This window comes from Trichechus manatus, unplaced genomic scaffold, assembly GCF_000243295.1.
Source record: "Trichechus manatus latirostris isolate Lorelei unplaced genomic scaffold, TriManLat1.0 scaffold00047, whole genome shotgun sequence".
NCBI lineage: Eukaryota > Metazoa > Chordata > Mammalia > Sirenia > Trichechidae > Trichechus > Trichechus manatus.
The window spans coordinates 6,299,313-6,326,082 of NW_004443983.1; the positions used below are offsets into that span (position 1 = coordinate 6,299,313).

General features: G+C 39.4%; 1 protein-coding gene across 1 annotated transcript; it reads left to right on the forward strand.

The window, feature by feature from the left end:
* The first annotated feature begins 10,520 nt into the window (after window positions 1-10,520).
* On the forward strand, window positions 10,521-26,089 carry TMED7 (transmembrane p24 trafficking protein 7). The gene is made up of 3 exons (XM_012555725.2): window positions 10,521-11,002; window positions 17,367-17,612; window positions 23,626-26,089. The coding sequence occupies exons 1-3, from the start codon at window positions 10,811-10,813 to the stop codon at window positions 23,860-23,862; spliced, it is 675 nt and encodes a 224-aa protein (XP_012411179.1). The 5' UTR covers window positions 10,521-10,810; the 3' UTR covers window positions 23,863-26,089.
* Window positions 26,090-26,770: the final 681 nt, after the last annotated feature.

Here is a 26,770-nt window from a genome sequence, read left to right on the forward strand (position 1 = left end):
AGGTGCTGCCTAAACTGGGGCTTTCCATCTCTGAATGAGTAAATGCTTAATCCCACAGCCTCCCTTATCTCTGTCTGATGCTGACACCATGGAAGTCACTGCTATAATTCCTCCCATTACTAAACTTTGTTCTTTGAAACATCTCTGAGTTTATTTTACATTAGTTCAAATCTGATTACTTAATATGATCTAATAGTCTAATATAAGAACACACCCTATATCCATAGGAGTAACATGAAAGATGAAGTTTTTCTTTTTTAATAGTAGTCTTTTGAAGAATTATATTTAGTATCCCTACTGTGTTTCAAGCATTGTGCTGTATGCTGTATTATTATTATTTTATTATCTCATTATCTCATTCAATCCTCTTGGCCACCTGCAAAGTAGGTATTATTATCCCCATGTTATGGAGGAAGAAACTGGGTTTGAGAAAAGTTAAGTAATTTTCCCAAGGCTGTAGCTTAGTAAGGGGTATAACGGGACAACCTATGCTCAGACTATGTTCAGATCAAAATTTCCATTGCTGTGTTTTCACTGTAAACTGAACAAGTCATGGCTTAGTCTCCCTTGTAATACTTTTAGTCCCTAGTAAAAGCGTGTACCTAACCTACAAAGATTGTATTAATTTGTATACTTTATAAAGCTTTTTCACATATATAATCTTCCCCATCTGTATAATAAACCTGGGAAGTAAGGTAAGGACAAACTAAAAATCTGAGACAGAATTAAATTAAAATTTTTCTAGATTATGAACACTTAAAGGCAAAAATCTTGCTTTATTCATATTTTTTTTATCCAGTGGGGTAAATTGATTGTAAACTGAACTAAATTCTTCACCTCCTCCCTAACCCCACCCCCACCCTATAAAAGTGTCTGTGGTAGGTAATAAATATATATGCACCCAATGACAGGGCTCCAAAATACCTAAAACAAACTTTAATAGGATTGAAAAGAGAAATAGACAGCTTTACGATAGTAGTACAAGGTTTCAACACAGTACTTTCGGTGACAGAACATCTAGAAAGAAGCTCAATAAAGAAACAGAAGATCTAAATGTCACAAACAACCAACTTGACCTCATAGACATATACAGAACACTCTGCCCAACAGCAGCTAAGTATACTTTCTTTTCCAACGTATATGGAACATTCTCCAGAATAGACCACATATTAGGCCACAAAGCAAGCCTTAACAGAATTCAAATCATCAAAATATTACAAAGCATCTTTTCTGACCAAAAAGCCTTATAAAAGTAGAAATTAATAACAGAAAAAGCAAGGAAAAAAATCAAACACATGGAAACTGAACAACACCTTGCTCAGAAACTACTGGGTTATAGAAGAAATCAAGGACAGAATAAAACAAATTCATAGAATCAAAAGAGAATGAAAACGCATCCTACCAGAACCTTTGGGACACAGTAAAACCGTGCTTAAAGGTCAATTTATAGCAATAAATGTACACATCCAAAAAGAAGAAAGGGCCAAAATCAGAACATTAACTCCTCAACTCAAACAAACAGAAAGAGAGCAGCAAAAGAAGCCCTTGGTCACCAGGAGAAAGGAAATAATAAAGATTAGAGCAGAAATAAATGAAGTAGAGAACAGAAAAACAACTGAAAGAGTCAACAAGACCCAAAGCTGGTTTTTTGAAAAGATCAACAAAATCGATAAACCATTGGCCAAACTGACAAAAGAAAAACAGAATAAGCAAATAACCTGAATAAGAAATGAGATGGGAGATATCGCAACAGACCCAACTGAAATTAAAAGAATCATAACAGAATACTATGAAAAATTGTACTCCAACATATTTGAAAACCTAGAGGAAATGGACAAATTTCCAGAAACACACTACCTACTTAAACTAACACAAACCAAGGTAGTAAAACTAAATAAACCTATAACAAAAGAAGAGATTGGAGAGGTAATAAAAAGACTCCCAACAAAAAAAACCCAGCCCTGGCCCTGTTGGCTTCACTGGAGAATTCTACCAAACCTTCAGAGCAGAGTTAACACCACTACTACTAAAGGTATTTTAGAGCATAAAAAAGGATGGAATACTCCCAAACTCATTCTATGAAGCCAGCATAACCCTGATACCAAAGCCAGGTAAAGACACCACAGAAAAAGAAAATTACAGACCAATCTCCCTCATGAACATTGATGCAAAAATCTTCAACAAAATTCCAGCCACAGAATTCAACAATATATCAAACAAATAATTCATCATGACCAAGCAGGATTCATACCAGGTATGCAGGGATGGTTCAACATTAGAAAAACAATCAATGTAATCCATCACATAAATAAAACAAAAGATAAGAACCACATGATCTTATCAATTAATGCAGAAAAGGCATTTGACAAAGTCCAACACCCATTCATGATAAAAACTCTCAGCAAAATAGGAGTAGAAGGGAAATTTCTCAACATAATAAAGGACATTTATACAAAGCCAACAGCCAACATCATCCTAAATGGGGAGACTTTGAAAGTATTCCCCTTGAGTAGAGAACCCAGACAAGGATGCCCTTTATCACCACTCTTATTCAACATTGTGCTGGAGGTCCTAGCCAGAGCAATTAAGCTAGAAAAAGAAATAAAGGGCATCCAAATCGGTAAGGAAGAAGTAAAAGTATCCCTATTTGCAGATGATACAATCTTATACACAGAAAACCCCAAAGAATCCACAAGAAAACTACTGGAACTAATAGAAGATTTCAGCAAAGTATCAGGATACAAGATACACATACAAAAATCAGTTGGTCTCCTCTACACCAACAAAGAGAACTTCGAGGAGGAAATCACCAAATCAATACCATTTACAATAGCCCCCAAGAAGATAAAATACTTAGAAATAAACCCAAACAGAGACGTAAAAGACCTATACAAAGGAAACTACACTACACTAATGCAGAAAACCAAAAGAGACCTACATAAGTGGAAAAATATACCAGGCTCATGGATAGGAAGACTCAACATTGTGAAAATGACAATTCTACCCAAAGCGATCTACAGATACAGTGCAATCCCGATCCAAATTCCAACAACATTTTTTCATGAGATGGAGAAACAAAAATCACCAACTTCATGTGGAACGGGAAGAGGCCCTGGATAAGTAAAGCACTACTCAAGAAGAAGAATAAAGTGGGAGGCCTCATACTACCTGATTTTAGAACCTATTATACCACCAAGGTAGTCAAACTGCTTGGTACTGGTACAATAACAGATACATAGACCAATGGAACAGAATTGAGAACGCAGATGTAAATTCATTCACCTATGAGCAGCTGATATTTTACAAAGGCCTAAAGTCTGTTAAATGGGGAAAAGACAGTCTCTTTAACAAATGGTGCTGGCAAAACTGGATATCCATCTTCAAAAAAATGAAACAAGACCCATACTTCACATCATGTACAAAAACTAATTCAAGATGGATCAAACACCTAAATATAAAACCAAAAACTATAAAGACCATAGAAGAAAAAATAGGATCAATGCTAGAGACCCTAATACATGGCATTAACAGGATACAAACCATAACAACATACAAACTCCAGAAGATAGTCTAGGTAAGTGGGATCTTCTAAAAATCAAACACTTACGCTCATCAAAAGCCTTCACCAAAAGAGTAAAAAGACAAGCTGAAGACTGGGAAAAAATGTACAAGATATTGCAAAACCTCTATAATAAAAAGACAAATAATCTAATTAAAAAATGGGCAAAGGAAATGAGCAGACTCTTCACCAAAGACATTCAAGCGGCTAACAGACACATGAAGAAATGCTCACAATCACTAGCCATTAGAGAAACGCAAATCAAAACCACAATGAGATACCATCTTACCCCAGCATTACTGGCATGAATCAAAAAAATTGGAAATAAATGCTGGAGATGCCGTGGGGAGACTGGAACTTTTATGCACTGCTGGTGGGAATGCGAAATGATACATCCATTTTGGAAAATGATATGGCGCTTCCTTAGAAACCTAGAAATAGAAATACCATACGATCCAGCAATCCCACTCCTAGGAATATATCCTAGAGAAATAAGAGCCATCACACAAATAGACATATGCACACCCGTGTTCACTGCAGCATTGTTCACAATAGCAAAAAGATGGAAACAACCTAGATGCCCATCAACAGATGAATGGATGAACAAACTATGGTACATACACACACTGGAATGCTATGCAATGATAAAGAACAATGATGAATCTGCAAAGCATCTCATAATATAGATGAAACTGGAGGAAATTATGCTGAGTGAAATAAGTCAATCACAAAAGGACAAACATTATATGAGACCACTACGTAAAAACTCATGAAAAGGTTTACACACAAAAAAAAACAATATTTGATGGTTACACGGGAGGAGAGGGGTAGGGGAGGAAATACTAAATAAACAGTAGAAAAGTGGTAACTTTGGTGAAAGGTAAGACCGCACTCAATACTGGGGAAGCCAGCACAACTTGTACAAGGAAAGGTCATGGAAGCTCCATAGACACATCCAAACTCCCTGAGGGACCAAACTGCTGGGCAGAGGGCTGTGGGGACCATGGTCACGGGGAACATCTAGATCAACTGGTATAACATAGTTTATAAAGAAAATGTTCTACATTCTACCCTGGTGAGTAGTGTATGGGGTTTCTTAAAAGCCTGTGAGCAGCCATCTAAGATACTCCACTGGTCTCACCTCTTCGGGAGCAAGGAGAATGAAGAAAACTAAAGACACCAGGGAAAGATTAGTCCAAAGGACTAATGGACCACAACTACCATGGCCTCCACCAGACTGAGTCCAGTACAACTAGATGGTGCCCGGCTACCACCGACTGCTCTGACAGGGATCACAACAGAGGGTCCCGGACAGAGCTGGAGAAAAATGTAGAACAAAATTCTAACTCACACAAAAATACCAGACTTACTGGCCTGACAGAGATTGGAAAAACCCCAAGAGTATGGCCCCTGGATACCCTTTTAGCTCAGTAATGAAGTCACTCCCAAGGTTCACCCTTAAGCCAAAGATTAGATAGCCCCATAAAACAAAACAAGACTAATGGGGCACAACAGCCCAGGGACAAGGACTAGAAGACAGGAGGTGACAGGAAAGCTGGTAATAGGGAACCCGAAGTCTACAAGGGAGAGTGTTGACATGTGGGGTTGTTAACCAATGTCATAAAACAATACGTGTACTAACTGTTTAATGAGAAACTATTTGTTCTGTAAACCTTCATCTAAAGTACAATAAAAAAAAAATTAAAAAAAAAAACTACAATGAGATATCATCTCACCCCAACAAGGCTGGCACTAATCCAAAAAACACAAAATAATAAACATTGGAGAGGATGTGGAGAAACTGAACATTTATACACTGCTGGTGGGAATGTAAAATGGTACAACCACTTTGGAAATTGATTTGGTGCTTCCTTAAAATGCTAGAAATAGAAGTTCCACAGGATCCAGCAATCCCACTCCTTGGAATATATTCTAGAGAAATAAGAGCCATCACACAAACAGATATATGCACACCAATGTTCATTGCAGCACTGTTCACAATAGCAAAAAGATGGAAACAACCTAGGTGCCCATCAACAAATTATGGTACATACACACAATGGAATACTATGCAACGATAAAGAGCAGTGATGAATCCTCAAAATGTCTCACAACATGAATAAATCTGGAAGGCATTATGCTGAGTGAAATTAGTCAGTCACAAAAGGACAAATACTGCATGAGACCACTATCATAAGAACTCAACAAAAGGTTTAAACACAGAAGAAAACATTCTTTGATGGTTATAAGGGTGGGGAGGGGGGAGAGGGGACTTCACTAACTAGATAGTAGACAGTAATCATTAGGTGAAGGGAAGGACAACACACAATACAAGGGAAGTCAGAACAACTGGACTAAACCAAAAGCTAAGAAGTTCCCTGAATACAACCAAACACTTTGAGGGTCAGAGTAGCTGGGGTTGGGGTCTGGGGACCATGGCTGCAGGGGCCATCTAGGTCAACTGGCAGATAGTTTATTAAAAAAATGCTCTGCATCCCACTTTGGTGAGTGGTGTCTGGGGTCTTAAAAGCTAGTGAGCAGCCATCTAAGATGCATCAATTGGTCCCAACCCACCTGGAGCAAAGAAGAATGAAGAACACCAAAGACACAAGGAAAATATTAGTCCAAGAGACAAAAGGGCCACATAAACCAGAGACTCCATCAGCCTGAGACCAGAAGAACTAGATGGTGCCTGGCTACCATCAATGACCACCCTGACAGGGAACACAAAAGAGAGTGCCTGATGGAGTGGGAGAAAAGTGTGGAGCAGAATTCAAATTCATGTAAAAAGACCAGACTTAATGGTCTGATGGAGACTGGAGGGACCCCTGAAGCCATAGCCCACTGGACACTCCTGTTAATCCAGAACTAAAACCATTCCCGAAGCCCAGTCTTCAGACAAAGATTAGATTGGACTACAAAACATAAAACAATAATCATGAAGAGTGCGCTTAGTTCAATCAGATACATGAGACCAAATGGGCGGCTCCTGTCCAGAGGCAGGATGAGAAGGCAGGAAGGGACAGGAACTGATTAAATGGACACAAAAAACCTGAGGTAGAAAGGGGGAGTGTGCTGTTACATTACAGAGATTGCAACTAATGTCACATAACAATATTAGTTTTTTTTTTTTTCCCACAATAGTGGCTAACTGATTCACCCAGCATATTAATTTTTTTTTCTTTTGTGAAATATAACATTCATAGAGAAAAATACATAAAACATACATATAGTTTAACAAATAACTATGAAGTGAACATCCACCTATGTCATTACCATCACCTCAGAAGCTCCTACTTTCTCCACCCTGTGTGGCTTCTCATTTATTACCCCATCCCTCCCCATGATCCTGACTTCTGAGATAATCATTCCCTTGCTTTTTTGTATAGCTTCACCACATACTACACAAAACAGCATTGCTTAGTTTTACCTGTTGCCAGCCTTTTTATTCTGTACGATTTCTTTTTTGTCTAGCTTCTTTTGCTCAGCATTATGTTTGTAAGATCCCCTCGTGTTGTAACCATAATCTGTTCATTTTCATTGCTATGTTATACCTTATTTTATGAATATACCCCAATTTATGGATATTTGTGGAATTTCCAGTGTAGGACCATTACTAAACCGTGACTTTAAGTAATCTTGTACATGTATTCTAGTACATGTGTAGGAATTTCTCTGAACCAGTAGCTCTCATTTTTTTTTTTTGGTCTCAGAATGTTAAAAAAAAAATAAAAGAAAATTTATTAAGTTCTGAGATATTTAAAAATGTTAATTCAATAGTTCATTTAAAATAATAAATCAATTACATGTTATATTAGTTTCCTGAGTCAGCCATAACCAATTACCACAAACTAGGTGGCTTAAAACAACAGAAATTTATTTTCTCACAATTCTGGAGGCCAGAAGTCTGAAATCAAGGTGTTGGCACGGTTGGTTTCTTCTGGAGGCTTTCAGGGAGAATCTGTTCCATGCCTCTCTCCTAGCTTCTGGTGGCTGTAGGCAATCCTTGGCTTATAGATGCAACACTCCAATCTCTGCCTGTCTTCACATGGCCTTCCCCTCTGTGTGTTCTGTCCGTGTGTCTTATATCTCTCTCTCCTTTCTCTTATAAAGACACCAGTCATTGGCTTTAGGGCTCACCCTAAATCCAAGATAATCTCATCTTGAGATCCTTAATTACATCTACAAACCCTGTTTCCAAATAAGGTCACATTCATAGACACCAGAGCTGAGGACTTGGGCATATCTTTTTGGAAGACACAAGTCAACTCAATACACATTAATATAAATAACTCATTTTTATGAAAAATAACTGTATTTTCCAAATAAAAATTTAGTGAGAAGAGTGGCACTGTTTCACATTTTTATAAATCCCTTTAATGTATGGATTCATAGAAAAGCTGGATTTTCATCTACTTTTACATCAAATTCCTTATGTGTTATTTTGGTTGAACCATATGATGAAAATCCAGCCTCAGACAGTCTTTGGACAACACTTTGAGAACTAATGCTCCAAAGTATATACTCTAAAGTATATATAAAACATGTCCCTGGGTGGCACAGTTTGTGCTAGACTACTAACTGTAAGGTTAGTGGTTCAAACACATCCAGAGGGGCCCAAAAGAAAGGCCTGGTGATCTGCTTTCAAAAGATCACAGACCTGAAAACCTTATAGAGCACAGTTATACTTTGAAATACACTAGGTCGCCAGGAATCGACCGGATGGCAATGGTTTTTTTTTTTTTTAAATATAAAGTGGAATTTCTAGGAGATATACCTATATCTATACATAGATAGGGAGTCCTGGTGGTGCAGTGGTTAAGAGCTCTGCTACTAATCAAAAGGTTGGCAGTTGGAATCCACCAGCTGCTCTTTGGAAACCCTATGGGGCAGTTCTAGTCTGTCCTGTAGGGTAGCTGTGAGTCAGAATCAACTTGACGGCAACAGGCTTTTGTTTTTGGTTTACACATACAGATTCATCTCTTTAACTTTAGTAGATAATGCCACATTGTTTTCCAAAGTGGTTTTACCAATTTACAATTCCACCAACAGTGTATGCGGTATCTTCTTGCTCTATAAGCTCCGAATATCTGGTATAGTTAAAACTTTAAAAATCTTTCCTGTCTGGTGGTGTGTAATGTATCGCATGTGGTTTTACTCGGTTTTTTTGTACTGCCATTGTATGTATGAAGAAACTAAGATTTAGAAAAGCAACATTATTTTCCCAAGGTCACAGAACTACCAAGTTAAAAAACAGAACCCATGTTTTCTATTTTCAAATTCCGTTTGCTTTCCACTCACCCACACAAATAATGCTTCCGTTTCTAGCCCAGTTTTCCGGAAGGCTTAGTATCCCACAATTCTTGTCTCCTCCGTGCTGGCAAAGAGCTCAGGCTGCTAACCAAAAGGTCAACAGTTCGAATCCACCAGCCTCTCCCTGGAAACTCTATTGCGCAGTTCTACCCTGTCCTATAGGGTCGCTATGAGTCGGAATCGACTGAAGGCAATGTTTTGTTTTTCTGTGCTACTGAGGGCTCTGACCTCAGGTCTCCTTCATTCCTTTCCCCAGTGCAGGAGGCTTTGCGCATCCCAAGCCGCTAGCGGTCCGCTGAACAGCCCTGCAACTCCTTCGGCCCGGCCACGAAACACACATCCGCACGCACGCGCACGCACGCTCGCACACGCGCCCAGGTCGCTAGGGGTCCTGGACAACCCTGCCTGACCTCCCCGCCCCCCACCTCAACACCGCTGGTTTCCTTGCTTCTTTCCTACCCGTCTACCTCTACTTCCGTCTCATAAAACCCTGTAGCCACCCTCGGCTGCCCATCTTAAAGTGCTGAGCCACACTGTGGTCATTTATAAAGAAGGAATAATAGTAACTAATTCATGCTTATATGCATGAGAAAATGTATGATATACTGTAAAAAAAAAAAAAAAATCACCTGTTAGCTATAATTATACACCATCCTGGTGGCGCAGTGGTTAAGAGCTCGGTGGCAGTTCAGAATCCACCAGCCGCTTCTTGGAAACCCTGTGGGGCAGTTCTCTGTCCTACAAGGTCCCTAAGAGTCGGAATCGACTGGATGCCCAACGGGTTTTTTTGGTTATTATTTATTAAGCACTCCAATACATACCAGCAGTGTGATCACTGGCAAATTACTCAATTTATTTCTGTTTCCTCTTCAGTAAAATAGGCGTAGTACCTACCTCATAGAATTCGAAGGATCGAATGAAATAACAAGTGCTTAGCACAGTGCCTGATGATAAGGAGTGCTCAATAGATGTTTATTTTTATTTAACAAAAGTTTATCTAGTGCGTATGGTGTGCCAGCTACTCTTCTAGGTGTTTTCCAAATACTGAAGCCTCATAATCCTCCTCTGAGGTAGATACTGTTATTATCCTCACTTTACAGATACAAAAACTGAGGCAGAGAAGTTAAACAATTGACACAAGTTCCCGCAGCTAGTAACCGGCAAAGGAGGGATTAGAAATCCTGCAGTCTGTCTGGTCCCAGAATCAGCGCTCCCTGCTAAACTGTTTCTCTCAAATATTGACTTATGAGAAAACTCTGCAAATTGCAAAGCGCTTTGCCATTGGTGATTAGTCCCCTAGGGCAAAATAAATTCTTCGCTCCCTCGTGGCTTCCTAAGAGCTCAGCTTTTCAGAGACAAAAGCCTACCCGCTTTCTCTCGCAAGCAGTGTCGTTCCGACCGCCGCCTGCACCAATGATGCACCGCCAGGGCACGCCCTTTCTTCTGGGCCCACCTCTCTCCGCCCTGCTACGACACGCAGTGCCACGCTAAGCACGCCGGCCCCGCCCTTTGCCCCCGGCTGCGGCGGCAGCAGAGCCGACGCGTCGCGGGCTTCCACGTATACGTTCCAACGCCTCTCTCCCCCTACGGCGAGCACATCCGGGTCGCTACAGCCGGTGCCTCAGGCCCCGCCCCTCTCTTCTAAGCACTCATCCCCTCTTCCGGCCATCGCAGCCCTTTTCCGCTTGTTTTCTGCCGGCTTTATCTGCGCGCTCCTAAGTCGTTCCTGGCCTCCGGTCCCTCTACGCTCTTCACCCGGTCCCAGCGGCTCGCTGCTCATCCCGAATCTCCCCGAGACTCGGAGGGCTCTGCCGTTTCTGCCGTGCGTTTTCTCCGGGAGGCCCGGGCTGAGGCCTGCCACGCGCAGTGACTGCCTCGCTTACCAGACCCCGCGTCTCCCCTCAACTTCGTTGAGGCCGCGGCCGCTGCCGCCTCGAGATGCTGCTGTCAGGGTCCGCGCAGCGCTGGGCAGCCTCTGCGGGCCGTTGGGGCTGCAGGCTTCTAGCTTTGCTGCTGCTGGTGCCGGGGCCCAGCGGCGCCTCTGAGATCACCTTCGAGCTGCCCGACAATGCCAAGCAGTGCTTCTACGAGGACATCACACTGGGCACTAAGTGCACCCTCGAGTTCCAGGTACCACGGGCCCTGGAAGTCCCGGGGTCCCAGCTCGCGGCTTCAGGATCAGAGCTGCAACCTGCTGGTGTCCCTTCTCCTGTCGTGTTTTTCTGTTCTTTGGCAGGTTCAGGAAGCACCTCTAGGGAGCTGATAGGAACAGGCAATTGGTTTTCCTGTACCAAACATTTAGCACCGGATATTAGGGTATATGAATTCCAGAAATGCTTCCCCTAGCTGTGACATTTCTTTATATTCTCGAATGTCCTTCATTTTAAGGGAGCATTGAGCTTTCTTCCTTAAAAGATCCTCCTTTAAAAAAAATTACTCCTGCTCTGTAATGCCCGGTGTCAGCCTCCCACACCTGGTCCACTCCTCCACTTGAATCTCCGTTGAAGTGATGCCAGTGTCTAACTCCATTGCTTTTACATTGAGGTTAGGATTGTTGATTAAATGTGCTCTCAGCCTTGGGAGCACTCCATTAGAGGCGGAATGACCACCCGCCAAAGAGTTGCTGTGATAAATAAGAGGCCCTTCTGATCCTAGATATTGTGCAAAAGAAACTTTATTTAACAGAATGTAGTTTCTTAAATTGGCTAGGGCAATCTTTACTGTTTCCCTTTTTGTTGGTAGGCTCATTTTACATATTTGAGCAGCTATTTAGTGTTAGGTGCTGGTGATAATAAAAGTGATTGATCAAAGCAGATAGAGTTGCTGTCATCATTTTTGATTCCCCTCCCATCCTAGCCTTTTCTTAATTAGTACCTGCTCATTCATCGAAACTGTGCTTTGAGAGCAGAAAATAGGGAATGTGTGACCTGGTCTTTGGGATCCATGAAGGCTTCCTTCAGAAAGTGATTTTAAGCTGAGCTTTAAAGGATGAGTTATAAATACTTTGATAAGGGGGAAGAGAGAATAGCCTTTGCATGGACCCTGTGGTAAGAGTGAGCACTGGGAACATAAGAGCCATAAAGAGGTCTTGTGATATGGTTGGAGAATAAGGAGCCAGAAGAAGAGTGGTAGAAGATGAGGGCTGGGAGGTCAGCAGGGCCTTTTTGGCCATGTTAAGGCTTTTTGCAGTGACATAATCAGAGTATTTCTGGTAGCTGTGTGGTAAGATGTTGCAGAGTGGAGGTGGCGACTAGTTAGGAGGCTACTGTTGTGGTCCAGGCAAGAGATGATAGTGGCTTAGGCTAAGGTGTTAGCAGTGGGAAGGAGAAAAGGACTGGAGAGAATTTAGTAGGAAAAGTAAACAGGTCTTAGTGATGATTTGTCTATAGGATGTGAAAGAGGGAAGGTTAAGGATGACCCTTAGGCTTACTTAACTCCATGAGTTAGGACTAGGGGACAGAAAAGGAGATAGCAGGAATTGTAATATAAAGTGTCATATAATTAAATGCAACAATAAAGGTACACACTAAGTATAGTGCTGGCAGAAGGATGAAGGATTGTCAGGAAAAATTTAACTGAGTCTGATGTTTCAGTTGAATCTGGAAGGATAAATAGAAGTTGCTCTATATTACAGAGGAGCCCTGGTGGTGCAGTGGTTAAGCGCTTGGCTGCTAACCAGGTCAGCGGTTTGAACCCACCAGGTTTGAACCCACCAGCCGCTCCACAGAAGAAAGATGTGGCAGTCTGCTTCCATAAAGATTTACAGTCTTGGAAACCCTATAGGGCAGTTCTTCTTTGTCCTGTAGGGTCGCTGTGAGTTGGAATCAACTCAACGACAGTAGGTTTTGGTTTGGCTCTATATTCCAGGCGTATATGTTATGTTGTGAGAGTTAATTCCAGAAGGTCTGAAATTACACTCAGCTCTTTTGCTGAAGTTTGTGCATGGCACTGACCCCTGGTCAAAGCATGAAATACGCTGAATATTGTTGTTGCTTTGAAACTGTGGGTCAGAGGACTGTAAGAACGGTTTGTACCGAGTTTGTCTGCATTGTTTATTGATAACGGTGGGATTGATGATTTGTACCTGGTCTAGGTGAGGCCCCCCAAGAGCTCTGCTATTGAGACTGGTTACTTAGCAGGAATATGCCTGTGTGACCAGCAAAGTATAAAAAAGCCCCAGTCAAAACTTTATTTTGGCCTCCCTGATTCCAAAGTGTTCCTTGCACACTTGGGTGGTTCCTAATCCTGAGAGAGACTGTGTGTGTCGGTCACAGGTCACAGCCTTCACAGAGGGAAGACAAAGGAGCCTGCACCTGACCTCTCCAGACCTCTTGCTGTGAGACAGTCTTTGTGATGCATATCCTTGCTTTAGTCTTGTTGCTATATTGTATTTTCCTGTAATAAACTGTAGATTTGTAAGCACTGTCATTTTGGGTCCCGTGATTCTTCTTCAGCAAACAAACCTGTTTAACTGCTACTGTTAGTACAGATGTGAAGCAAAGACATTCAGAGAACCTCTGGTAGTCTGGTATTTTTGGCACATAGAGTGAGCAAGGGTATGAATAAAAGAGATCCTGAGGCTACCTGGAGGAGGAACAAGGGAATGTTATGCCATTGTTAACAGGTTTGGATTTTGTTGTAAGCCACAGGTAATTATCAAAAGGTTTTGAGCGAATGCTTCATTGGGTGTGGGGTTAGGTAGGGAAAAGTGGAGCACCACCCCCCATTCCCCCAGGAAACATTTGGTGATGTCTAGAGATATTTGATGTCTAGAGACGTTTTTGGTTGTCACAGTTGATGGGATTGGGGATGGGGGGGCTACTACTAGCATCTAGTAGTTAGAGGCCAGGGATGCTGCTAAACATGCTACAGTGAACAGGACAGTATAAACCCCTACAACAAAGAATTTTCTGGCTCAAAATGGAAGTAGTGCTGAGGTTGAGAAACCCCGGTTAAAGGGAGAAGAGATTTGATTATGGGAAGACCTGTTACAAAGCTGTGGCAGTAGTCCTGTCTGGATTGTGGATTAGGAATGGAGAGAATAAAATCAATTTGAGAGAAGCATAGCGTGAGATTTCTGTGCTCAAGTGGACAGGTAGGGATACTTAGTTTGGAATGATCCCCAGTTTCTATCTTAGGTGACCAGATAGGTTGTAAAGGGGTATCATTAACGGAAGTAAGATTACCTCTTTTAAAGTTTGATGGGAGACGAATAGGGTGGTGATCATTTCTGGTCCTATTAAGTGTGAATGTATGTATTTGATTATTGAAAGTATAACAGTGGAGTATAAAAAATAGGGTATATCAAAATGAAGTCATTATTTTCACCTGAAGGAAAGATCAGTTGACTTTTGGGGGAAAAGGTAAATGCCCAACTGATAAGACACTGTATGTTATGTAAAAACATTTTATCTGTATATTAGTATTTACATATTTTACAGTTTTCCAAGTGTATAATTATGTTTCATTTAATCACCAAAATAATCTTGAAACATAATTTAGTTACTCATTATATCTTTTAAGTTGCAAAAGGTCACATAAAATAACCATTCTTTGAAGTCCAAAGTGTGACCTCTCTGTTCTACTGATTTTGAATGTCAATATGTGCAACCAAGAGGATTCAAGCTTGAAAATACAGACCTGTGCCACCCAATCTCATGGCGGTTGGGAACCCTTAATCCCAATGTCTCTTTCTTACCATTTGTTTCTCAAATGGATGTACATACCTTCCTCACCCTCTTTCTTTCTACTCAGTTCTTATCTAAGAGTGTCTTTCTCCTCTTTAATTCTTTGGCACTTATTTGTCTTACAATGCTTGTCCAGTTACCTCAGGAAAGATCTTTCCCTCCTCTCTTCATTTGTGCAACCTAAATGACCAAATTGTAACTGATTACACATAAACCAAAACCAAACCCGTTGCCGTTGAGTTGATTCTGACTCATAGTTACCCTATAGGACAGAGTACAACTGCTGCATAGGGTTTCCAAGGCTGTAAATATTTATGGAAGCAGATTGCCACATCTTTCTCCCACGGAGCAGCTGGTGGGTTCAATCTGCTGTCATATCGATTAGCAGCTGAGTGCTTTAACCACTAGGGCTCCTTTGATTACACCTAAGCCCTTAAATGTAAGTTTTCAGACAAACAAAAGATTTGTTTGTTTTTACTTTGTTCTGTTTTGGTTTTGCTCTAATCACAAGTGTTTAGACAATATTGTTTAATCAGTTATGTTTCTCTCGTAAACAAGGTTGTAAGTGATATACTCTTAAAAAAGCCCACAGACTACTGAACTCCAAATGTAGTTCAAAACAAAATAGGTATAAAATCTGTAGAACTGATTTATAAAAGAACTTAAGATTGAATTGGCAAAAGTTGTGTGATAGATATATTCATAACAATGACAAAAAAAAAAGTAGCTGCTGAGGCTGCTTATGTACAACAAATACCTCATGGGATTTCGTTACTTGATTTGAGGTTTAGGGTCATGGTTTCATGGAACGTCCCAGTTAATTGGCCTAATAACATGTTTACCTCCTAGTTCAGTGCGTAGTGTCTAGGGTTTAAAAGCTTGCAAGCGGCCATACAAGGGACAACAACTGGTTTCTGTTTGCCTGGAACAGCAGAGAAAGGAGAGTCTGGAATAGGAGGCGGCTATGGAATGTGTGGCTAATTGCCTCCATGAACAACTGCCTGCTTTGCCATGAGACCAGAAGAACTGGATGGTGCCTGGCTACCATTACTGAACATTTTGATCAAAGATTGCGTAGAAGAATCCTGATCAAAAGGGAGAAAAGGCAGAACAGAATTTCAAATTCTCATAGACTCCAGACTTCCTGGAGCCATGAAGGTTGGATGATCCCCTGAAACTGTTGCCCTGATGTAACCGGACTGTTCACGTCGGCTCGGCGTGGCCGTAGAGACACAAAACAGTTGAAAGCAAAAGAAGAAGCTTTATTTGGTTGGCCACGCAAGGGAGCACACCGGGACTTGCATCGCCAAGATGGCTTCGTGAACAGTGGCTGAAACAGTATTTATTAGGGGAAGGGTCCTGGCAGAAAGGAGCAAGGTCGTTGATTGGTCTGGCCAGAAAAGACGTTCCGGGGCAGTTCCGTCATCTGTGCTTGCTCAGTCCAAAGGGGGGGGGGGGGCTTTCAAACTGGATCTTAGGCTCAAACCCCTCACTTCTGAAGTCTTCCCCTAATGTTGGGCCGCTAAAGTTTGGTTCTGTCCGGCAGGAGAAAAGCTCCGGGGTCACTGAGAGGGGTGGGTGGATGGTTTAGCGCATGTCAGGTGGGCCAGATTTGGTCTTAACTGGTTCTGTGGTCTGCAGACCCCAGCCTTTTGTTTTTCTTATCTTAGGCAGGAAGTTGGTTGATTGCCTAAAAAAAAAATCTGGAGAAACCAGTTAGAAGGGGAGGTGGCTCATGCTACTCTGCTTACAAGTTGGGGGTTGGTGATGGTGCCCAGGGGCTGGGGGTCTCACTGATGTAATCTTTAAACCTTCAAACAGAAATATCCCCTGAAGTCTTCTTAAAACCAAACAATAGTTTAGTTTAACTCGTAAAAAATGTCTGCCTTGAGCATTATGCTCTATTAAGAACTATCTATACGGGATCAAATTGACAACAGCATCTGTAAAGATTTGATAGGAACCTTAGAGGGCAGTGAATTTATGTTAATGAGGGAGGAACAACTCAGAAAAGGAGGATGAGAATGGTTACACAACTCAAATGTAATCAGTGTCACTAAATAGTACGCGTAGAAACTTGAATTGGTGTATGTTTTGCTGTGTGTATTCTCAACAACAACAAAATAAATAAAATTTTATATATATATATATATATATATAAAAGAACTTACGAACCACAATCTATTTGTAATTTGGCGGTAAACGGAACTGACGTTCTGTGATAGAATGGGATGTTATGCCAAGGACTGACCTACTTTAGTACTTAACTACACTATGCTAGGAATGTGCTTGGATGGCACTAACAGGAAACTAGATGAGAAAATTTGGGGAAGGAAAATATTACATATAGCAATAAGCTTAGTTGTTAAGAGTATAACTTTGGAGTTCAAATTCTGCCTCTGTTATTTACTAGATGAGTAATATAAGGAAGTTACTTATCTTAACCTCATTTTCTCAGTCTACCAGATGAGGAAGAAAAACCTTCCTTGTAGGGTCATTGGGAGAACTAAGAGATAAAATCAACTGTGCTACATTAACTAGCACAGTAGTTTGGCTAGTTACAGTAAATTAAAATTTCTTCTCCCCTGTAATGCGGAAACCTGCTCGGGTTTCTATAAAGCTGTAGGAGGGCTGAACTGAAATCTGCCTCCCAAGTCCTTTCCACTGGTAGAAATAAAAAAAATGTAAAATTACCTGTGAGAGTAAAAGTCCTTTGTCTATAACCATATTGCCCTTTTAACAGGAAACCTACCTATTTCTCAGACTTGCTGGTTGCAGTGATCTCTTGTGTTTTTATCTTTTTATAGGTGATTACTGGAGGTCACTACGATGTAGATTGTCGATTAGAAGATCCTGATGGTAATGTGTTATACAAGGAGATGAAGAAACAATATGATAGTTTTACCTTCACAGCTTCCAAAAATGGGACATACAAATTTTGCTTCAGCAATGAATTTTCAACTTTCACGCATAAAACTGTATATTTTGATTTTCAAGTTGGAGAAGACCCACCTTTGTTTCCTAGTGAGAACCGAGTCAGCGCTCTTACCCAGGTAAATATGAAGTCAGCAATATGAGGTGGGAATATTTAAAGGAAAAAAAGCATACTATTATGCATTAACTCATTGATGAACATAGAATTTTGACACTTAACAGTCTTTAAAACCTATTTTAATTCTTATGGTAGGTTAAGTATTTCACAGAGAACTTGAGATTTTTATAGTGAAAACCAATGCTAAAGGACTTTACAAACTTCTAAGCGTAAAGAAGGTAAGAAGTCTTAAAGTAAGAGGAAGATCATTAAGATAGAAACATCAGTAGGGAAAGGAAGTTTACAGAGGCTCAGCAATCACAGCTCCAGCATTGTGAAACTTTTTCTCTTACTTCATGAAGGAATATTACACTGCCTTACTGTAAAAATGGCATGGTGGCATCAGACCTCATCTAACTTCAGGGAAAAGAGAAAATCACCATCATTATCAGCCCAAGGCTGATTCCCATGAGGTGAAGGTCAGACATAACTCCACTCTCCAACCTTTTTTACCAATTCTGACACCAGCCATCCCTCCTACTGCACACTCTACTTCTCTGCTGGGTTTAATAATTCATTTCAGTGACCACACAGAACTCAAAGACCATACTTACAGTTAAGTTTATTAAGGAAGCAGCATGGTACAACTCAGGATCAGGAAGCATGTAGGCAGAGTCTGGAAGGCTTCTGTGAAGTGGAGAGCACATCCTCTCCCTTTTTCAGTGTAGGACCACTCTCACAGTGCCTCTTGGCCATCCAAGCAAGCAGGCCTTTTCTCTGCCATGCACACCCCCTGAGGACAGGCTTCCTCTCAGCCCCCTCAGGACAGGCTCCTCTCAGCTGGCCTCTGCCCTGCTCAGACAAGCGTTACAAAACTCTTTAGCTCTTCCAATAAGTGCCCAGAGGCATCCTACTTTACCAGCAAGCCTTCTGCCCAACGGCACTCAGCTCTCTTGCTCTGTGGGTAGGCAAGTCCACTGTAGCTGTCTTGCTCCATGGACTGAGAAGCCCATGACCATCTCACACCAGTCTCCTGATTCTGCTGCTGCTGTTTCTCTGCTGCACTTGCTGCTGGTTCTCTCTGGTGCCTTCTCCGGTGTTACACCTCTCTCTGTCTTGTTCGTCTAGGACATTGTCAGTGCAGGGTCCTTCGGTCCAAAAGACGTGCTCTGCTCTTGGCTCTGCTTATTGAAGGTAGAGAGGTCCCCTTCCCAGCTTCTGGGATTGGCTCATTTTAAGCCTAGGGGATGACAGAACTGAAAGATCCCTTCATTAGGATTCCATACACCTTATTTGCATGTACCCACCCTCGTAAGGTTTCCATGCACCTTATTTGCAGTTACTAGCAGGCTGTCCAATCCCCTTGGTGGGCTATAAGCACCTTATTTGCATCATCCCACCCAATCATTTTGTGGAGTCACAAGACCATGGCTAGAAGGGCCATATAAAGTAATCTACTGTACCGTGCCTACCTTAGCAGGTTTGTATAATTGAAAGCAAAACTAATGCCTTAATATGTAAATATACCACAGAGTAATCTTTTATACCAGTACTTAGTGTTACTCAAGCTTCTATTATAATAACTTTTGCTGTAACTTAAGGTAGAATATTGAAGATTAATGGTAAATTATGTAGCAAAAATAGTAAAGGAAGTTAAATTGAGTCTTACTTTGAAGGTGTTAATGAGTTAAAGAAATTGAAAGTCAATGAACAGACACTGCTCAGATAATGAGAAGGGTTATTTCTAGTTCAAATACAATATGAGCTTACATTATACTTGAAAGATTCAATAAGACATCAAAAATTCTTACCACGTACTTGTTAAAACCTTAAACTGGTATTTCATTGTTTCCAGGTTCCCTTCAGTCTCTTTGCTAAGGTCATGTAGGAATAGAGGTAGTTTTTAAGAATGCTTAAGAGTCTAATTCATAAGCCTATTGTAAGTGTTAGAAAGGTGTATCGAAATGCTCTTATTTTTAGACACGTTCTCTTTATATTAGGGTCCTGTGTAAAAGGCACTTTGCTTTTGTAAAACAGTTTTTCTCTGAGGCCATTGTTCAAAACTTAACCTGCGTCTATTCCTACATGAATTTTAACTTGCATAAGAAGGTAAAAACCAAACCAAACAGAGTGCATTCCATCGACGCACATGACCCCATGTGTGTCAGAGTACAAGTGCTTGCTTTAAAAACCAAAGTAGGTAAATGGCAGCAAATGAGTAGTAATAAAGCAGTTAGTATCACTTAGCCTCCATTATTTGTATCACAGTTTTTATCCTTTGTTAGTCTTATTTTCTACTTTAAAAAAGCTAGTAAGTCTCTCATATAGTAGGAATACTTAAAGTAGCTGTTCATACTTTAAAATTAAAAAAATCACCAACTAGTAAATGTAGAATAAATGATGGAATTTTGCTGTCACCAGTTTCTAAACATTAATAAAATGATGGCTCTAGAGTAGGCATTGATCACCAGTCACTGCTAAAATCATTAGGTGAAAAACTGATGGGAAACTTATAATAGGTGGATCAGACTGATTTCATCTAAATCTGTTGATCATTCATAAAAGGAAAGATAACCAGACACCATGTGTCTCCTGAAATTATACAGTAAGAAATACACAATACTGCCTATGAGATATTCTCACCCAGAACATTAAATCCCATCAAGCCCTTAGATTTACCAGTTTACAAGAAATACAGTAGTGGAGGAACACCATGAGAATGCAGTCAGTGAAATCCAAACAGTGAGGAATGCTATAGGACAAATGACCCACTTTCAAGGAAAAAAGAAAGAAAAACGAGGAGAACCTAAAGATTAAAGAAATAATAATTAATCAGCCAAATGATTGCATTAACCTTGTTTGGATTCTGATTTGAAAAAAACTTTTGAGACATTTGGGGAAATTTGAACACTATATTAATTGACCGTAAGGAACTATTTTTAATTATTTTAGGTGTGATAATGCTATTGGGGTTATATGTTTTTCAGTGTTATCTTTTAGAAGTAAATATAAAGTATAAAAGTATAGTGTTTGGAGCCCTGGTGGTGCAGTGGTTAAGTGCTTCGCTGCTAACCAAAAGGTCAGTGGTTTAAATCCACCAGCTGCTCCTTGGAAACCCTATGGGGCAGTTCTTCTCTGTCCTGTAGGGTTGCTATGAGTCAGAATTGACTCGATGGCAATGAGTTTGGTTTGTTTTTGTTTTTTCATAAAAGGTATTTATAGCTGAAATACTACGATATCAGGAATTTGCTTTAAAATAAACAATGAAAAGGAAAACAGATGGGTAATATAGCTGAAACAAGATTAAACCAAAAATCAAGACCATTGCCATCAAGTTAATTCTGACTCATGGTAATGCCATGTGTTTACAGAGTAGAACTACTCAATGGGGTTTCTTGGCTGTAATCTTTACAGAAACAGATCGCCAGGCCTTTTTTCCGCAGTGCTCCTGGGTGGGTTTCCACTACCAACTTTTAGGTTAGTAGTTGATTGTAAACCATTAGCACCACCCAGGGACCTGAAACATGATTTAGCCATATGTTAATAGTTTTATTGACATTAGGGTTCATTGTACTATCTCTATACTTTTGAATATGTATGAAAATTTCCACTTTAGAAGTAAAAGGAAGGAAATGCTGTATCTCAAAAATTGTATGAGCCCGCATAACTAGTCCCTTAATTTCCCTGATTTCCCCTAATCCAGCAGTTCTTAACTTATACTCGATGGACAGGCTTCAAGGAGTCTTAAACATTCTGAATTTGTGTCAGGCTGTTGTTTTTATGAGTACTTTCTAGGAGGAGAATCCTTGGGCCACATACCATTTTTATAATACATAGAAAGCACAGAAATGCTGGAAGTTCCTCTCTCTCTAGTCCCTCATCACGAATTAGAAATCATTCATTCTAGTACAGTTTTGCTAATCTTTCATTCCTAGGGACCTAAACAAAATAAGAACAACAAAAACATTTGACTATTCTAATACTGTAGCTAAATTCAATGTGTGGACCTCGTAATTTCTCACACTTTTTTTTAAGCATCCTTAATTGAATACTTTTGTAATTATTTCTTTCGTACTTACTTTGCTAGGACTTTAATGAATGTGTAAATTATTTCCTAATGTCTATATTGCTTCATTCTTTAAGACAAACTCAGGTTTGACTTTTTAAAATTCTTAATACATGATTTGTGATATAAAATAAGTATAATATAATAATAAAGCATGCATTTCATCACCAGGAGTAAGTTTTCAATCATAGAAAAATATTAAACTCTGGTATACAAAAAAAAAAAAAAAAGACATTTAAACCTTTTCAACGCAGGTGGTATAATGAATAAGATTTTATCAGACGAAGACTCACAAACTGATTACACAGTGAAACTGAAACTTATATCATATTGGGAATAGATACGTATTGGTTTAGTTGACTAGTGTGAGGCAGAAGACTTGTTTAGAAAATTGGTAAATATGTTTTTAAAAAGACATGTTTCTACTCTGACCTGTCACTTTCAGATTCAAAAGTTAGCTGAGGGTTTTGACGAACAATCCTGTTTCTTAAATATTAAACTTTGACTAACTCCATCTATTTTTATGCCATATTTGTTAATTTTTTGAATAGATCTTTGAGCTTTGATTTATACTCTTATTCTTGATTTAACTTACTGACCTGCCGATTCTCTTCCTCCTCATTCTTCTTTGAAGAACCCAGTCTAGGAATTCTATAGCTATCAACCTAGTTGTTGTTACTAGCTGCTGTCCAGTCATCCCCCAACTCGTGACCCTATGCACAATGAAGCAAAATGCTGCCCGGTCCTGGCCATCCCCATGATCGCTTGTGGATTGGTCTGTTGTAATCCATAGGGTTTTCATTGGCCAATTTTCTAAAGTAGATAGCCAGCCTTTTCTCCCTAGTCTGCCTTAGTATGGAACCTTTGCTGAAACCTGTTAGCATTATAGCAGCACGCAAGCCTCCACCGACAGACTAGTGGTGGCTGTGCACAAGGTACTGTCTTAGTTATCCAGTGCTGCTGTAACAGAAATGCCACAAGTGGGTGGCTTTAACAGTCAGAAATTTATTTTCTCACAGTTTAAAGGAGGCTAGAAGTCCAAGTTCAGGGTGCCGACTCTAGGGGAAGGCTTTCTGAGACTTCCTGTCAGCTCTGGAGGAAGGCCCTTGTCTCTTCTGAGTTTCTGCCCCAGGGCCGTCTTCATGTGGCTTGGCATCTGTCTTCCCCCATCTCTGCTCTGCTCACTTGTTTAATCTCTAGCCCTGGTGGTGGAGTGGTTTAAGAGCTATGGTTGCTAACCAGGTCAACAGTTCGAATCCACCAGCCGCTCCTTGGAAAACCCTATGGGGCAGTTCTGCTCTGTCCTGTAGGGTCACTATGAGTTGGGATCGACTCAATGGCAGTGGGTTTTTTTGGTTTATATCTCAAAAGAGATTGACTCAAATTAACACCTTACACTAATCCTCCCTCATTAACATAACAAACGGATCCCATTCCCAAATGGGATTATAACCACAGGCGTAGAGGTTAGGATTTACAACTCGTATTTTCTGGGGGCATAATTCAGTCCATAACAGGTACATTGGCTGGGAATGACACCAGGTCTCCCGAATGGAAGGTGAGAATTTTACAACTGAACCACTAATGCCCCTTTGTTCTTGTTAGTTCCTGTGGAGTCAGTCCTGACTCACGGCGACCAAATGTGTGTCAGAATAGAACTGTGCTCCGTAGGGTTTTCAATGGCTGATTTTTCAGACATAGATTACTAGGCCTTTCTTCTGAAGTGCCTCCTGATGGACTTGAACTTTCAGCTTTTTGGTTAGCAGATAAGAACATTAACCATTTACGCCACCCAGGCCCTATTGCCAGGACTAGTGCGTAAGTGAATGAATGAATGAATGTCAGTTTAGTAGAATGTTAATCAAATGAGGAATTGAGATTAAATTGAAAGAAAAGATCAAAAGATGAATCTGCTAGATGGATTGTACAGAAAGTATTGAAGAAGCTAACTGAAAGTGTTTTTCTTTAGATGGAATCTGCCTGTGTTTCAATTCATGAAGCTCTGAAGTCTGTCATCGACTATCAGACTCATTTCCGATTGAGAGAAGCTCAAGGACGAAGCCGAGCAGAGGATCTAAATACAAGAGTGGCCTATTGGTCAGTAGGAGAAGCCCTCATTCTTCTGGTGGTTAGCATAGGGCAGGTATTTCTTCTGAAAAGCTTTTTCTCAGATAAAAGAACCACCACAACTCGTGTTGGATCATAACTACACTTTGAGAATTGACGCACCATTGCCACTGTAATATTGCTGTCCTCTAATTGATTTTAGGTACCGAAGAACTTAATATTGGCAACATTTTTGAAAATTTTACTCATACTTGTTGCGGGGCATGTACGATGCATATCCCCAAACTGGAAAGGACACCGTTTTTTTTTTTTTTTTTTCATTTGTAAAGGTGGAAAAACTTTGGAACTTATTTTGGGCTATTAATGTTAAATATTCAGCACCAATGATCTACTCTTTCCTTGGTTATTTGTATCTACTCTTCGCACACTGAACTTTGGTATTTTGATTCCTTTTAACCGTTTGAAAGATACTTTTTCTTATAGGTAGTTGATATTTTAAAAACCTTAGATTTAAAGTCTATATATGTTGTGGAGGAAGAAAATTGCCCTTTAATTGTTTATAGTGACTAAAATTTTGTGTTTTAAGAAAACCAGATGTGACTAACTATAGCTCAAACCCTATTCTGCACTGTTTAATTTTTTGGGAAAGAAGAAAAAAAAATTACCATGGAAATGTTAGTTAATATTATAATTTTAAATTGATACATCATGGTATAATTTATTTTTCATTAGCTTAGAAAGTGTCAGAATTTTGTTTTGGGGGTTTATTCTATGATTTATAACCAGATGTTATTCTTTCATAAAGGCATTCTTACCACACAGAGTAACAGTATGTTTCAATAAAATATAGTTTATACAGGCTTTAAAAATCAGACTGTTAGAACAGGTAGAATATTACAGAATAATTTAAGACACTACAATGGGGGCAAATGAAATGGGTAAATTTATAGTGAATTATCTGCACACTGTATTTCAATACTTTTACAAAGGAATAAGGTGGTCTGTTTCATTTAACATTTTAATTGGCTGGTTCTTACCCATATGTGGCTTTAATGTCTTTGAGTCATTTTCAGCTTAAATTGACAGTTGTAATATTAGTATCACATAAGTGCCATACATTTTATCCTGATGGTGGGATGCACTGAGAAGTTAGGTTTTTGTTTGTTTTTTGCCTTGCACATGAGATTTCTGTAATCTGGTTAGTAGCCCTAAAATGATTTAAAAATTTAGAATGCTTATATGTGTGTATTTCTTATTTGATAATCTTCATTGATTGTATTGCATTTGATGAGTATTAAATAATGCATATTCTGTACATTATAAGGTTTAGACTGTGTTTGTATCTTACTTGTATAGATTGAGCCAATTGAAGTAAGATTTAGTTCCAAGTATTCTGGAATAGAATACAAGATGATGCAAAATTGTATAGATTTTTAAAGCTTTTTGCTGTTTAAAAAGGTTGTGACTGCTTTTCTGCCGTGCCCTGTCCCCCACCCCAAGGTGATGAGTGCTGAACAAGACTGTCATATTGTAGTGACCGATATGTGGTACGATATAATGCTGGTTGGCAAGCAATTGTGATCACTTACCACGACTGACCAGAAGTTAACTCCTAATTCTAATCTGTCTTGAAATACATATATACATTTCTGCATATAAGAGCAAAATTCATTGAGGTTGTCAGAGTAAAATTAAGTGAGGGTGTCATCCTTGCTAATTTCTAATGCCACAGTGTAGCAAAGGATGAACATGTTTTGAATCCTTTAATTCTAAGATTTTTGAAGACCAAATAGCTCCTCCTTAAACAGTATCTATCAGTGGATTCAGAACTGAAGTTTAAGATTTTCCAGATTTATCTTTTCAAGTTCTTGGAGTTGTCATGCAGCTTTATAAGTATCCCTCTATATTTAATTTGAAAATTTTAAACATTAATGTTAATGTAATTGATAAGCATGGGCATATGTAGAATGTCCTTTTCTGGTTACCTGTCTATCCAGATACTGATACTACACCGTAATTAAACAGTCTGGTCTCAGCGTGTCCAGTCTGGCATAGGTAGATAGATAGTACAGCAGTTTAATTTGTGCCTCTCAAAACTTCATGATATTAGATTATTACCCTAAATGATTTTTGATGAAACTATTGAAATATATTAGAATTTTTGAAATCACCACTGTTACCTATGGTAAATAGTGTGGGCTTGGTCCAGTCTGTATGTAACTGGTTAAATCTTGATGGCTGTCTGTACTCACCTGGTATGTGTGTGTGTGTGTGTGTGTGTATATATATATATATATATATATTAGGATATATGTATCTATTTGGACATAAATGTTAAGTAAGAACAGGTTTTTTTTTTCTTTTTTCCTTCCTCCTACTATAATTTGTAGCTCACCTTATTTCTTTAATTCTGTCATAATTTGTTGCAGCAGTTTGAATTTTCCAAATATTTGTGTTTGAACATATGGCTCAGAATACATATTTAAGCATCATAGTTGTATATATTTTTAAAATAGAATAAATATACCATCAAAGATGAGCAAACTAAAACAAACACTTCGAAAGGAAGAATAAATAATGGAAAGGGGCTTGATATACAAGTTTATACTAAAATCCAACTGTGTGAAGATACATTTTAAAATACTACTTTGCTAATAATCTAATTTTTTTTTCTACTTAAGAAACAAATGCTTTGTGGTTCACAGCTTTCATTCAGGCTTGATGAAAACCAACTTTGAAAATACAGTGAACCAAAAAACAGTTTTATTCCTGGAAAAATTTAATTGAAATCTCTGTACTGTCCTTTTTTTGTTTCAGTTTGTAAATGTGTAACAATTATAGTTAAATAGGACAAAGCAGACCCTATGACTATGTTTTGAAAAATTAAATTAATATATAAATAATTCAAAGGGGTTTTTCATTTACTTTTAAAAGGAAAAGAAATTTCTCTAAATTAAACAGATGTTGGTTCTACAGGATTGCGCACCAATTTCTTTTTTTTAATTATACTTTACAGAACAAATAGTTTCTCATTAAACAGTCAGTAC

Excerpts from the sequence above, each read along its gene's own strand:
- TMED7 (XM_012555725.2), top strand. The coding sequence starts at position 10,811 with ATGCTGCTGTCAGGGTCCGCGCAGCGCTGGGCAGCCTCTGCGGGCCGT. Across the intron at positions 11,003-17,366 it reads AGTGCACCCTCGAGTTCCAG|GTGATTACTGGAGGTCACTA; the intron begins GTACCACGGGCC and ends ATCTTTTTATAG. Across the intron at positions 17,613-23,625 it reads GAGTCAGCGCTCTTACCCAG|ATGGAATCTGCCTGTGTTTC; the intron begins GTAAATATGAAG and ends GTTTTTCTTTAG.